The sequence below is a fragment of the Vigna unguiculata genome, unplaced genomic scaffold (assembly GCF_004118075.2).
Source record: "Vigna unguiculata cultivar IT97K-499-35 unplaced genomic scaffold, ASM411807v1 contig_481, whole genome shotgun sequence".
NCBI lineage: Eukaryota > Viridiplantae > Streptophyta > Magnoliopsida > Fabales > Fabaceae > Vigna > Vigna unguiculata.
Window position 1 is genome coordinate 56,770 of NW_021011195.1, and position 14,071 is coordinate 70,840.

Below are 14,071 nucleotides of genomic sequence, written 5' to 3' on the forward strand. Positions count from 1 at the left end.
GTAAATAATTATTAAAAAAAATAAAAAAATATTGTAAAAAATTGTTGGTGGGTTAAGTGGGTCAACCCACCCTCAACCCGGCTCGAACCCGTTTAACCCGTGGGTTAAGTGAGCCGGGTTGAGTTCAACCCACTTTCAAAAAAGTTTTTGAATTTTTCTCAACCCAACCCGACTCGAACCCGTGCTGAGTCGGGTTGGCTCACGAGTTGAGACCCATTTTGACATCTCTACTGTCCAATGACTTTTATTAGAATTTTCAAAAATACCTAAAATTTTAACTATGCCGGGAATCAAACCCAGGTCGTGCACATGATAGTCAGGAAATGCTCACCACTACACCACAATAGCTTAATATTTATTATTTTAAGCAAAATCTTTATTATATTAATTAAATATTATGAAAACATGTTTTCCCTTCTTAAAATATGTAACTATTATAAAATAAAGGAGAGAAAGAGAATAAATAGTAGATACCGATTTTCTGTATGTCATTATCAATAAGAGAAGTCCTTATTTATATATACAAAAGACAACCCAAGGGATACAACTCAATGGTTACAATACTAATGATAACATCAATAACAATCAATCATAGGTAACATGTAACTGCTAACAACTCAATGGACATCCATAAATTTCATAACACTCCTCCTTGGGTGTCCATTGATACAATGTGCCTCGTTAAAACCTTACTAGGAAAAAACCCTTTGGGGATAAAAACCTAGTTAAGGAGAAAGAGAACATCATTTTTCATTCTTCGATATAATATTATTCATCACATCTTTTATTTCTCTCTCTCATGTAAACTTACATCTTTAAGATGATGGAGTCCAATCTTGAGAACCAATTGCTCAAAGGTTCTCATTGGCAAAGACTATGTAGAAAATCTGCCAGATTTTCACATGAACGAATCTTTTGGATCTCTATATCACCATTTCTTTGAAGATCATGAGTGAAAAAGAATTTTGGAAGAATATGTTTTGTTCTATCATCTTTAATATATCCTTCTTTCAATTGAGAAATACATGCACTATTGTCTTTGTATATGGTTGTTGGTTCCATTTTTCCAGATGATAAACCACAAGTTTGTCACACATGTTGAATAATAGATCTTAACCAAACACATTCACGACTCGCCTCCTATAATGTGTAAGACTCGTGGAAATTAATTAATTAAATAATTAATTAATTAATAAATACGGGTAGTGGAAGCCTTTATGACATTAAATTCTAATTTGTATGACGTGGAAAAGTAATAGCTTAAATGGTTGAGAGTACTTGGTTGTGTGAGAGAATTTAGGTTTAAGTCTTATGTATGTCAATTGTGTGATATTTTTTTTTAATATATGTTGATCATGATTGCGAAATGATATAAGCATTGAATTATATTAGGCAGCAGGTTGATATGTTGATCAGTAATTGCCTGGGGGCTCGCAGGTTGTCACTAGGCGCCGTAACAGAGTGGCAGGGCTAGGTGTTTTGATGTGTTGGGAAAAGTCATTTGGGGTCAGGTGTGATATAAGGGTGATTTTGGGAATTTGATTGGGAGTGGTCTAAATAGGAAAATTGTTGTTAAAAGCTTATATGGTCTAGAGTGATGCATTGGAATGATTAGGACTTAAATGAGTGTAAAATGGTATTGATGGAAGGATAGTCGATGATACAGAAACAAAAATAGAGTTGTAATGGATTGGTGAGACAATTAGTAGGTACTCAAGGACTTGTGCATGTACGAGTTCATAGGATAAACTATGGGTTGGTAATTATAGAATAGAACAAGGCATTGAGGCAAATGGGATTGTGTAATAAGGAATATGGTTTTGGCAATGCTTGCATTTGACTGTGATGTAGACTCCTTATCAGTGGTAACAAACTTAGCAGTAACTTAAAGGCAAGGATTCTAAGAGTGATAATATGATTTGAAGGGAGAAAGCTGGACTTGGTTTGTGATGGTAGTAGTAGGATATGCACTGTTATCAAGTTAGGTGGTGATAATTAAACCTCACTGTCGTTAGTAACCAACTAAGTTATAGGACCTTAGGGAAATATCCAAATGAGTAGTATGCGAGCAATTGTGCCTGGACTAGAGCAGAAACCAGTATTGTGCAAATAATGTCATGGCGCCTAGCGGTAATATACGAACCGCCAGGCGATAGAGATGATTCAGTGGTTAGTCTGGATTGTTCGCGCCTAGCGACAGAGAGCTTTCCGCCAAGCGATAGCTGCTAAATTAGTGAAACCTAGAACTCGTGCGCCTGGCGGTGAGGGTGGTTCCGCCAGGCGGTGTCTGCAAGGATTGATGGGTTAGAGGTGCCATGCGCCTGACGATACGTGTCTCCTGCCAGGCGGTCTGGAAGCGGCTGCGCCTGGCGGTATGTGTCCCCCGCCAGGCGATTTCTACTGTAACAATGTTGGGGTTTTAATGATGGATGCGTGATCTACATAATTTTAGTGATGCTTCAAAGGTGGGTTGTTGGTGTTCCTTGAGTTGAGCTTGGAACTTATTCCTTGAGTGGAGCTCAGGATAGGGGTTAAGCGCGTGGCATTCCTCGAGTTGAGCTCGGAATGACATCCTTCGAGTTGAGCTCGGGATGGCGGATGAACACGAGGAACCCTTGAGTTGAGCTCAGGTTGGCAAGTGTTGTCGGTGTGAGTGTGCTGGTTGTGGCAAGTACGGATGAGTCCAGATAGATTGCCTTCCTCAGTAGTTAGCTGACGAGTTTGGTAGTCTTAGGACGTTGCGAACTATGTTTCATATTTGAGAACTCCACCTGACATTACGGTTTGTGATCCATAGCAATGGTTTCCCGTACGTGCTCTATCGGTTGTGGTCGATAGGTATGACATCAAGTCATCTTGAGGTAAACACTAGAAGATGTAGAACACGATTCATATGGTTGTGGCCATGTGGTATGAAATAAAAGGGTGGAATTCATTTGGGATGTTTGTGTTGCATATATAAATGTGTTGTATATGTGTATGCATTTTTATATGTTTTATCTGTTAAGCTCACCATATCTGCTTCTGCTTGTGTTTGGCGAAGATCGTGTACGTGGTGCACGTGAGCAGAGGATGTTGTTGCAGGTGGTTCTCGTGAGGCTTAGCGCCGAAGCAGGGATAGCTTGGGAGTTTATGATTTTGAAATAAATTGTAAACTCTTATGAGATGCTTTTAGACTATTTCCATTTTTATAAATTATGGATTTTGGTTTTATTATTGGAATTAATAAAAGTATTTAAATTTCTCGCGTTTTTGGGAAATGATGCATTTATAAATGAAGTTGACGCGCTATTATTTATTTATTATTAAACATAAGTGATATTCTGACGGGATGTTACATAATGCTAGAATTTCTGCATGATTTGACGATGTAACTGTTATGGTTTGTTTCACAGACCGCCACGAAATTGTTGTGCCACCGCATGTGAATAAATATCCTGTTTGTGATCGACCATTATAAGGATCTGATAAATAACCTTCATCTGCATAACCCATTAGATATGATTTTGAATCATTTGGATAAAATAAACCCAATAGTGCCCTTAAGATAACAAAATATATGTTTTATTCTAGACCAATATCTTCTTATAGGTGAAGAATTATATCTTGCTAACAAATTTACAGCAAATGCTATATCAGGTCGAGTATAATTAGCAAGATACATTAATACTCCTATAGCACTAAGATATGGTACTTCCGGACCAATAAGTTCTTCATCCTTTTCTTGAGGTTTAAAAGGGTCTTTATCAACATCTAACGACCTTATAACCATTGAAGTGCATAATGAATGTGATTTGTCCATATAACACCTTTTAAGCACCTTCATTATATAAGCCTTTGACCTTTATTTAAGTACTAAATTTTTAATCCCAAACAAAACTTTGGTCTTCCAAGATCTTTCATCTCAAATTCTTTCTTTAAGCAATCAATTGCCTTTGTGATCTCATTAGGAGTTCCAACAATGTTTATGTCATCAACATAAACCGCAATTATGAAAAATTCAATTTTTGATCTTTTCATATATATACACGGACAAATAAGATCATTTTTATATCTTTCTTTTAACAAGTACTTCTATAAAGGGACTTGTTCAATTTTATTGAATAATCCTCTTTATAATTTGTATTGTTGGGCAAATTAAATCCTTTAAGGAGTTTCATATAAATATCATTCTCAAGAGAACCATACAAATAGGCTGTAACAACATCCATTAGATGTAAATGCAGACATTCTTGTGCAACCAAGCTGATCAAATATCGAAATGTTGTTGCATCTAGTACTGGTGAATATGTTTCTTCAAAATCAACACCAAGTCTTTGTGAAAAACCTTGAACAACTAATCATGCTTTATATCTAACAATTTCACCATTCTCATTTCATTTTTTCACAAAGACCTAATTCTACCCAATGGGTTTTACACCCTTAGGTGTGTGAACTACAGGTCCAAAAACCTTTCGTTTAGAAAGCGAATCTAATTATGTTTCTATTACATCTTTCCATTTTGGCCAATCATTTCTTTGTCGACAATCTTCAATGGTCTTTGGTTCTTGATCCTCGTTTCCACTCATAACATTCATCACTATATTATATGAAAAAGTCTCGTCAATGTTGATTTCATTTCAATTCCATATTATCTTATTCATGAAATAATTTATTGAGATCTTATCTTTTTCAATAATTTCAAGTACTTGAGGTTCTTCTGGAACCGAATCATTAATTATGTCAAGTGAATCTTTTGGGATTTCCACCTCCTCGATAAGACCATCTTGCCTTTTTGTTTCTTTTCTTATTCAAGGGTTTTTATCTTTGGAACTGATAGGCCTATCACGCTTCAAGTGTGTTTGGGATTCATTTGAGATATTAGGTTGTCCATATGAAATATCAATTCTAATTGGAGCATTAGCAGCTGGTATATGTGACTTAGTTAGCCTTTTTGTGTTAGTAAAAACATCTGGTGATTGATTGGCCAATTTTTGCAAATGAATTATCCTTTGAACTTCCAGTTCATATTCTTTTGTGCGAGGATCAAGATGAGATAATGATAATTCATTCCAACCAATATTATTTTTCAATTATTTTCTTCCTCCCCTTAATGTTTGAAAAATTAATTCATCAAAATGACAGTCAGCAAAATGAGTCGTAAATAAATCTCCTATTGATGGTTCAAGATATTTTATTATGTTGACAACTAACTTTTTTAAATCTTATATTTAAGTTTGGAAGGAGTGTTTAGAGGTTATTTAAAATGGAGGATGATATACAATAATAAATTATTAATAATTAATTTAAGTTACAACTATGGAAGAGGTTCAGGTAAAGCCAACATTTAAGTAGAAATCTTAATTATTATTAATATTTCTTATTGTACTTTTAAATAAATCATTAGTAAATATTTTCCCATTGTTTATCCATCTAATATATCTAAGCAATCTTATCTAAAAATAAAAAGAAGACAAATTGAGGCTCAAATTTGAACTTTATAGAATACACAATTAATATCCATGAAATGTATGAGTTTTAATTATAAATCAAGATTTGCCAGTGCTACTTTCATTACTGATGTTGATGCTAAATGTAAAAAATATGAAGCTAAATTTTTCTAAAGATTAGTCTTTTGTAAATATAAGAATAGGTACATTTGTCTAAAGAAAAATCTCAATCATTAATAATTGTAAAAAAGTATGTTTGTTATAATAAAATAATTCAATTATCCCAATCATAATTAGTATATGGGAAAGTTCAAGTTATAGTTTCGAAGTTCTGGTCATATACATACATCACTCCGAGCATACCTAACTTTTCTATATACATTTATTGTTTAACACACAAGGACTAGAAAATTCAAAATGAATCAAAAGGATATAACGGAATTCATCTTATCGTTCTTCTCTTCTTCTATTAGAATGATTCCACAAAAAACAATACAAAAAAATAGGAAAAAAAAAAAAAAAATATATATATATATATATATATATATATATATATATATTTACATCATTTAACAACTATTTAATATATATATATATATATATATATATATATATATATATATATATATATATATAAATAAAAGAATAAAAATGTTGTAAAATTCAGTTTGCTTATATTGCATGAAATGTAATTTTTATCTTGATTTGGTATGGTTTCTTCATATTTTATATCTTTTAATGATTTTTTTTGTACGTAATAACAAATAATTGATGAATTTTGAAATATCAGTGTAACGGGAATATCAAAGTTTATAATAAATGACTAAGGTAACGTTACTTGAAAGTAAAAAAAAAAAAAAGTGAAAAGTAATAATTGATATTCATCGTTAAAAAAATTCATATTTTCTGTCAATTTTATTTTGAAATTTTTTTCTAGAAAATGTTTATAAATTTTGTTATGAAAAAAAAAGTTTCAGAAAATTGCTACAATTTTTTGCAAAAATATTTTGTATAAAACACTGTTCGCAACAAATTTTGTAGGATATATTTACGAATTTTATAATTTTATAAGAAATAATTACCCACGAAAAAATTACCTGTCAATTAAAATTCTTAGAAAAAATAACAAGAAAAAATTATTTTGACAAATTTGCAAAAAAATTTCTATGTAATATGAAAATTTTTAGCAGAGTTATCGTAAAATAAACAAAAAATTACTTATTAAAGTTACTATAATACCATTGCATTAAAGGATATACCCAACTTAAGGGCTGAAGTAAGATTGCCATACACATAGGACAAAACACTTGGATCAATTATCACTAGTTACAAACCCTCTTCAGAAACTACACCAAAAACCCTAAGAACCCTAAGAATCCTAAGAACACTAAGCCATAGAGGTTAGAATAACCCTAAGAACAGGAACTTTGTGAAGAAATGTGATCAAGATCATCCTTCTTAGGGTTCTCACTAGGGTACTCCTCCCTCTGGTGAACCTCTGCAAGATTGTCCTCAAAAGGAATCGGGCACAAAGGGTCGGTGAAAGTTCGTTCAGAATCCTCATCAGACGAAGAATACGATGGTGTGTGAGAATAATATGGCGGGGTTGGCTGAGTCCACCATACATAGAACTCAAATCTCTGAGCCTCCTCCATAATACTAACCTCATCAAGGGGTGTCAAAGTGAACCTCAGATATCCGATAAAATGATCCACACCACGAACCACATCAGCTATCCATCTTCCTATCATGTCATTAACCTCTATGTGGAACCTCGCTTCTTCATCTGCCATATCTAATAACCCTAACATCATTTCAAAGAAAGCTTTTGAATCCCTTGATCTTTCCAAAACAAGGCTTCAAATTTCATGAACAATGAAGTTTTATAGATTCTTTGAGGCAAGCATTCATGGAAAAAGAACTGATCTTGTTCGGACCATAGCATCATCATCGCAAGATTTCAAAAGTAAAACTTTAACATGCAGAATCAGCTACCATTGAAATGAAAAAAAATGAAAAAGGAAAAGTAGTTCTTGTACTTGAAAAGAAAGAACAAGAACAAAGGCTTTTCAATATCGTAGAAAAGTAGAAAAAGGCGATGATCAGAAGAATGTGCATGGAAAAAGAAGAAGAAAAGAAAGTGTTTTGTTGAAAAGCACTTTTTTTTTTTTTCACTCTAAGAAGGTGACAATAACGCTAACCTGAAATGCAGACCAAGCAACTCAGATTTTCTGAGAAATAATGTGAACAACTTTATGGCATTATGGGCTTGTTATTCCAGGGTTTATCCCTGTTATGTAAGGGTTTCATTATTAGAAGTCAAATTTTCAATACTTGACGAGAAAAAAAGCAACTTTTTTTTTTGTTCTTGAGATAAAATTATCATGTAAATGTTATTTCTATTGTTTAGCATTAGTTGCAGTTAATTTTCCATCTTAATTGACGAACTGATGTTTTGGATTTTAAAGTTAAAGTAGAATAATTTATTTCATTTAGTTTGTACTTGTAAATATAGATTAGTCATTTCAATCGTATGAAACTTTAGGAAATAAATTGTAACAAATAAAAAATAAATAAATTGCAATTGAATTTTAGGAAAAAAGTACGTATTTATATGAAATTTATAAAAATTTAAGTTTTAGAGAAATTATATAAGGCTAATAAATTATATATTTATCCCTATAACGAATGTATAAAATCTAAGAATACTTGCAAATTGTTTAAAAATACTTACAACATTGGTATACATAATGATAATCTAGAATAATATTACGGAATACCATTATATTATAAATTAAATAAGCTACTAAATAAATAGTTTCAAATCAAATATTAAAGTAAATGTAGAAATGTCTCTGGTGTTAAAATCCTTTTCATACATAAATTCTACTATTAGATTTTCATCATCTTGAATCTTGCAAGAACCAAGAACCAAGTATTGGATGAAAAACTGACATTATTCCAACAACATAATTTTCTTTTTCGGCTTTTTTTTCTGTTCCATATTTTGAATTTGAAATGCATAAAACTCTTCCATCCAAGTTAAGAAAAAAAAAAAGAAAATGTATTAAAATAGTTAATTTGTTACAATATATAATTTATCAACAAATTTTATTACGGATGAATATTTGAACGCCATAAACTTTATAAGTTTATCTATATGATATAGATTTTATAGAAACACCAAAAATTATCAAATATTACCTATTCATATAGAGTAATATTGACAATACTAGTGTCTATATGAGTAATGCCATATATAAGATAATCACATTTTGTCATTAAAATGTTTACTTTTTTAACACGAGGAGAGTTACTCTCACGAACTCTTGGAATAGTATATTCTGCCTATAACAAATTAAAAATTTTATGTCATTCACTTACTCATTAAAAACTTAATAGACTAATTTTTTGTTTGTAACATAAGTGAGTTTCAAAAATTTGCTTATCATTTGTAAATTATATTATACCTTAGAATAAAACTTCTACCAGACAATTATAATATACATTTGGTGTTCATTCCAATCAACCCATCTTATTTTGTATTTTAGGGAAGCTTTCTAGTTAGGCCTTGAAAATTGTTTCTTAATTTGTATTGGAAATTATCTTGACAACAAAAGCATCCTCCTTTATAATTTCTAGACAATAACTAACCATTAATGTTCGTTGTGACATTGTAAAAGTCCTTTGGGAGATTGAAAAACTTACATGCACTTTGTAAAACTTTTTCTATCATGTGTGCCAATAACCATAATGTTAAATAGCCATTTTTCTTTAAATCGATGTTTGAGTTTTGTAGGGTTGCCTAATTCAATTGCAAAAGGATTTGGAAGATTTGAGGATGTTTCTTGTGATTCTCCTCCCAAGCCCAAAAGATGTTGAAGAAAAACACCTTGGCATGCACCGTCATTTCTTTCATACTCGATATCATTGCGAAGGTCATGAAATTGTTTAATGTAGTGTGACATGGTAATATATTCTATGTATTTTACAGCAAACCAATGATAAAAGTATGCTTCTTCATCAACTACTTCAACATCTAAATTCTTGACCCCAATATGATGACTCTTTAGAAAGTCAATATCTAATACTGTTTTCACTACAACTTCTCCTGATCCAACCTTAAACTCTTTGGCTCAGATATACTTTGTGTTCACCTGGGTATATATTTATCTGGTAGGAACATTTAGTATATCTGAGCCAAGGAGTTTAGGGGTGACACATGTCCACTGATCTTCCTTTTTTTCTACTATATGCCTTACTTTCGAAATATCTTCTTTCGATGTCATGGGATAGTCCCAGTGGGGAGCCTGCAAAGCCACTCCAACGTCCCAAGTCAGTTTTTAGACAATACATATAAAATAGTAATAGTAATGAATAGTCTATTTTTATCTCGTGAACAATGCCTTTTATACTACCTGTATGGACCTAGCTTCATGTGTCCAGGGTTTGTGACGACTATTGGCTTTGAGATTTTCCTAATAACTCTTATTATCTTAAATCTCTCTTTTATCTTTTAATTTGCCGAGCGAGGATTTGTACCGTCAACCAACTTTTCCAGTACTTTAGTGGAGAGATACTGATTGTCCTCAGGGTTGTTATTGCCTCGCCCTTCATTCGTTCTACGTAAGGTTGAGGTTTCCTCTCCCACTTCCTATTGTTGTTTAGTAATCTACACCTTTCTTGTTCAGATATATCAAGGCCGATGTTTTCTCTCTCACTTTCTAGCATTGGTTAGTAATGTACATTTCTATGATTCAAATATATCAATGCTCCTCTTAGTCGCTCATTGTCCGTGTCATTTTTCTTGGGTTGGAGTATACTCGGTCCTTTGGTCTGAGGCATATTCGATAGTTAGAGATGTTCTCTCTACCCAAGATGTACACCAGATCTTTATAATTATTCATAATTTAATAAAATTTACAAAATTTTAACAATTTTCGTGTATATTTTTTTTTTTATTGAATATATGTTTACATCTTTAAAAATCTTATATATCAGCGCAGTACATGAAACTCTCTCCTGGATAAGGGGAATTTGGAAAACTTGCAGTACATTTTCTAGTTTTGCTTCCTAAACATTTTGGTGAATATATATTTATGAAAATGCATAATATTGATATTGTGTAATGTAAACATGTTATTTCAAGATTCAAAATTATTTGCAAAAATTTTTCTAAAACATTTTCCAAATAATTAAAATAAAAATATATTTATTTTCATTTATTTTAAAATCAATTAGACAATACGTTTTGGTATGCATTTTTGTTTCTATAAAATGAGTGACATGTCCTTTATTAAAACTTTCCATTTTTCTCTGCTTTCTCTCAGTCCTTTACAAAGGAATGGGAAGAGACTGACATAAATATCGAGGAAGAACATTATAAAAAGAATAAGAGTCTCCTTAATACATTTTAAAATGTACAAATATTCATAATTAATTATAATATTAAATGAAATAAGACATAATTACCATTAATATAATTTCTTTTTAAAAACAAGAATATCCATAAATATTATATAATTATTATAATATTTTATTTAATATTTATTAATAAAAGTTAAAAAATAATTAAATAATTATATTTTAATATTATTAAAAATTAAAATTTAATTAAACATAAAAAATTTAAATTAACAGAAAAACTAAAAAAAATAGTATTAAACATTTAAAAAGAATTAAAAAAAATTAATTTGAGATTTAATTGAGTTTCCAAAATGTTTATTTTTATTGTTTATAGATTTTAAAGAATATTTTTATCTTTATAAATAAATTATGTATATTTATATTTTTTTAATTAATAAAATTAATTATTTCAACTTTTAATGTAAAAATGATAAATCTAATATGTATTAATTATTAGTCTTATAGAGTATTGGTTAACATCCTCCAAAGAAAAGTTTTAGCTTTTTTTTCATAGTTGTAATAAATAAATTTGGTCAAAGAATGAAAATATTAACAAATTAACTTCATTTTAATTTGAATAATTTTCCTCATAGTTTTGCAGAAATTGAAATTGTAAAACTAATTAACAATAATTTAACAAATACTTCCACTGTAAAATACATCATGAAAACATTAAACTTAAACTTTCAATAATATTTATGTTTTTCAAATATATATTAAATTTGTTGGTCAAATCAAATCTAACTCATTTTGTCATTATCTTTACTTTGTCTTTTTTCAGACAAAAAAAGAAAAAACAGAGGGAAAATTTTACTTTCTTATGTCTTGGAATGGAAAGTTATTTATTCTTACCATTAATTATTGCAAATATATATGTGTTTTTGTGCACCTGTGTTCATTTTTATTTAATGACAATAAATAAAAAAATTTATTTATTTTAATTATTATTAAAATAAAAAGATTATTAAATTTTAGACTTTTTTAAAAATTATTTAAAAAAATAGATAAAAAATTTAAAGAATAAAATTAATTAACAGGGATATACTATTTGTGCTTCCTTTCCTTATAAAGATAATTAATAAAAATTGTGTTATGTAATTACTCTCTTATCTAGATACGTTTTATCATTGTTATCCTTGATAAAAAAAATCTATACTAATTTCACTAAATAATTTTTTAAATATATATATATATATATATATATATATATATATATATAATATATATAATATTTTTAAAATTGAATTTTAAACATTTAAAGATATTACATGAAAGTCTTTTATTATAATAAAACAATTCGACACACTAAAATGACTAAATGTTTCCAATTATTATTTTATCATTAAATTAAAGTATCGGAACATGTTGTTTTCTTTGCTTGATCCCAAAATCAAACCAACAACGGCATATAATACTGTGCAGACACAACACCGTTCCAAAGAACTTTTTTCACATATTAATTAAGACGTTGACCTCTTCACAGTTTCCTATGACTCACTAATGAAGTTTATTAAAGATGTAAACCTTTCAAGAGTATATATTTTTAAAATCTGATATTTTAAAATTTAACCGTTCCTCTTCTATCTGTCTTAGTTTAACTGAATAAGTCAAACATCAAGATTCTTATCAATCTTTTCTTAACATTTCTTCAAATATTGATAATATATATATATAATTTATTTCAGGTAACATAATGGTATTCCACACTGATTTTAAATTTTTTTTAATATTTTTTAACAGAAAAATAAATAGCTTTAAAAGTAGTCCATAAAAGAAACTGATGATGACCCAAGGAGAGTGAGTTTCTTGGTGACCAAGGAAGCATGTTACTTGTATCCCAAGAACTCACAATAATTGAATTCTTTAATTATTAAAAGAGGAAATGTTGTATTTTGTTTTATTAAAATCTTCTTACAAATTCTCTGTTACTTTACAATATTAAATATAATAAACAAATACACTTAAAAATATATAATCCATAAAAAAAAAAAACTGAGAGAATTAATATTAATATATTTAAGGAAAAATGAAAGGAGAGTGGAAATAGAAACAAAACATGCTATAAAACAACTATAGTTCTCCAAAAGAACATTCTCTATAAAGAAGAATCCTTTGTCTTTAGTGTTCTTGCCATGGAAGAACACGAGGAGAAAACCATCATCACCAAGTTCGCGAAATCCAAATTCTTCTTCCCCAAAGTTATTCGCATTTCAGCAACGGATCACAACGCCACAGACTCCTCTAGCGAAGAAGAAGACGACGAAGAAAAGCTTATTCACCTTCACAGAGTTAAGAGAGTGGTTAGTGAGATAAGAATTGTGCATGCAAACAAAACAAAAGGGCACAACAAAAACATGGACAATAACAACGATAGTTGTTGTTCGACCAAGTACAAGGAAGCTATGAAACAGCAACACCACCAACAAAAACAAGAGCACAAGTTTCGCGGCGTGCGGCAGCGGCCATGGGGACGGTGGGCCGCTGAGATAAGAGACCCTATACGGCGGAAACGAGTGTGGCTTGGAACCTTCGACACGGCAGAAGAAGCAGCTGTGGTTTACGACAGAGCAGCTATAAACCTCAGAGGTGCCGATGCTGTCACTAATTTCATCAAACCGCCGTTGAAAGAGTGTGAAAGTGGGGTTAAACGGAGGAGTTGTGGCGCATGTGCTTCACCCACTTCGGTTCTGTTGTTTCAGCCTTGGATGGAACCTTTGTCTTTGGAAGAAACATTCAAAGAAGAAGTGTTTGATGGGTTAAACGATGAAGTTGATAGTTTCTTGTTTTCTGATCATGCTCTTTATGAGCAACCTCTTCCTACTGTGTTTTCTAACATTGATGTTTCGTTGGATGAGGATCTTGAATCATGTAAATGGGATGTAGATAGCTTTTTCACTGATGATACTTTTCAATAATGAGATGTGGATTAATTGTTTCTAACTCGGTTAGATTTTTTTTTTTTTTCTGAGATAAGTTCATTTTGTGTTGCTGAGTAGAGTTAATCTATAGTGCAAAAAAGTTGCATCTTTGTATTTAGTTTACTAAAAAAAGATGCTTCTTTATTTGTTCCACAAAGAAACTTGTAAATGAAACATGAATTGATAACAGACTGTGATAGATTTTATTTTATTTTCTCAAAGACCAATCTGTTTTATGTTACTGAGAGAGAATTTCAGTGTTCATGGCAGGACTGATAAGTGTTAAAAATTAGTTTATTCAAAAAGGTGATTTTTTTG

The 14,071-nt window shown here is 30.5% G+C and overlaps 1 protein-coding gene across 1 annotated transcript; it reads left to right on the top strand.

Moving 5' to 3' along the window:
- Positions 1-12,939: 12,939 nt before the first annotated feature.
- Positions 12,940-13,768, top strand: LOC114172057 (ethylene-responsive transcription factor CRF4-like). Its single transcript, XM_028056787.1, has one exon. The coding sequence runs from the start codon at positions 12,968-12,970 to the stop codon at positions 13,748-13,750; it is 783 nt and encodes a 260-aa protein (XP_027912588.1). The 5' UTR covers positions 12,940-12,967; the 3' UTR covers positions 13,751-13,768.
- Positions 13,769-14,071: the final 303 nt, after the last annotated feature.

Bases quoted from the DNA above. Each gene is read 5' to 3' on its own strand.
- LOC114172057 (XM_028056787.1), top strand. From the start codon at position 12,968: ATGGAAGAACACGAGGAGAAAACCATCATCACCAAGTTCGCGAAATCC.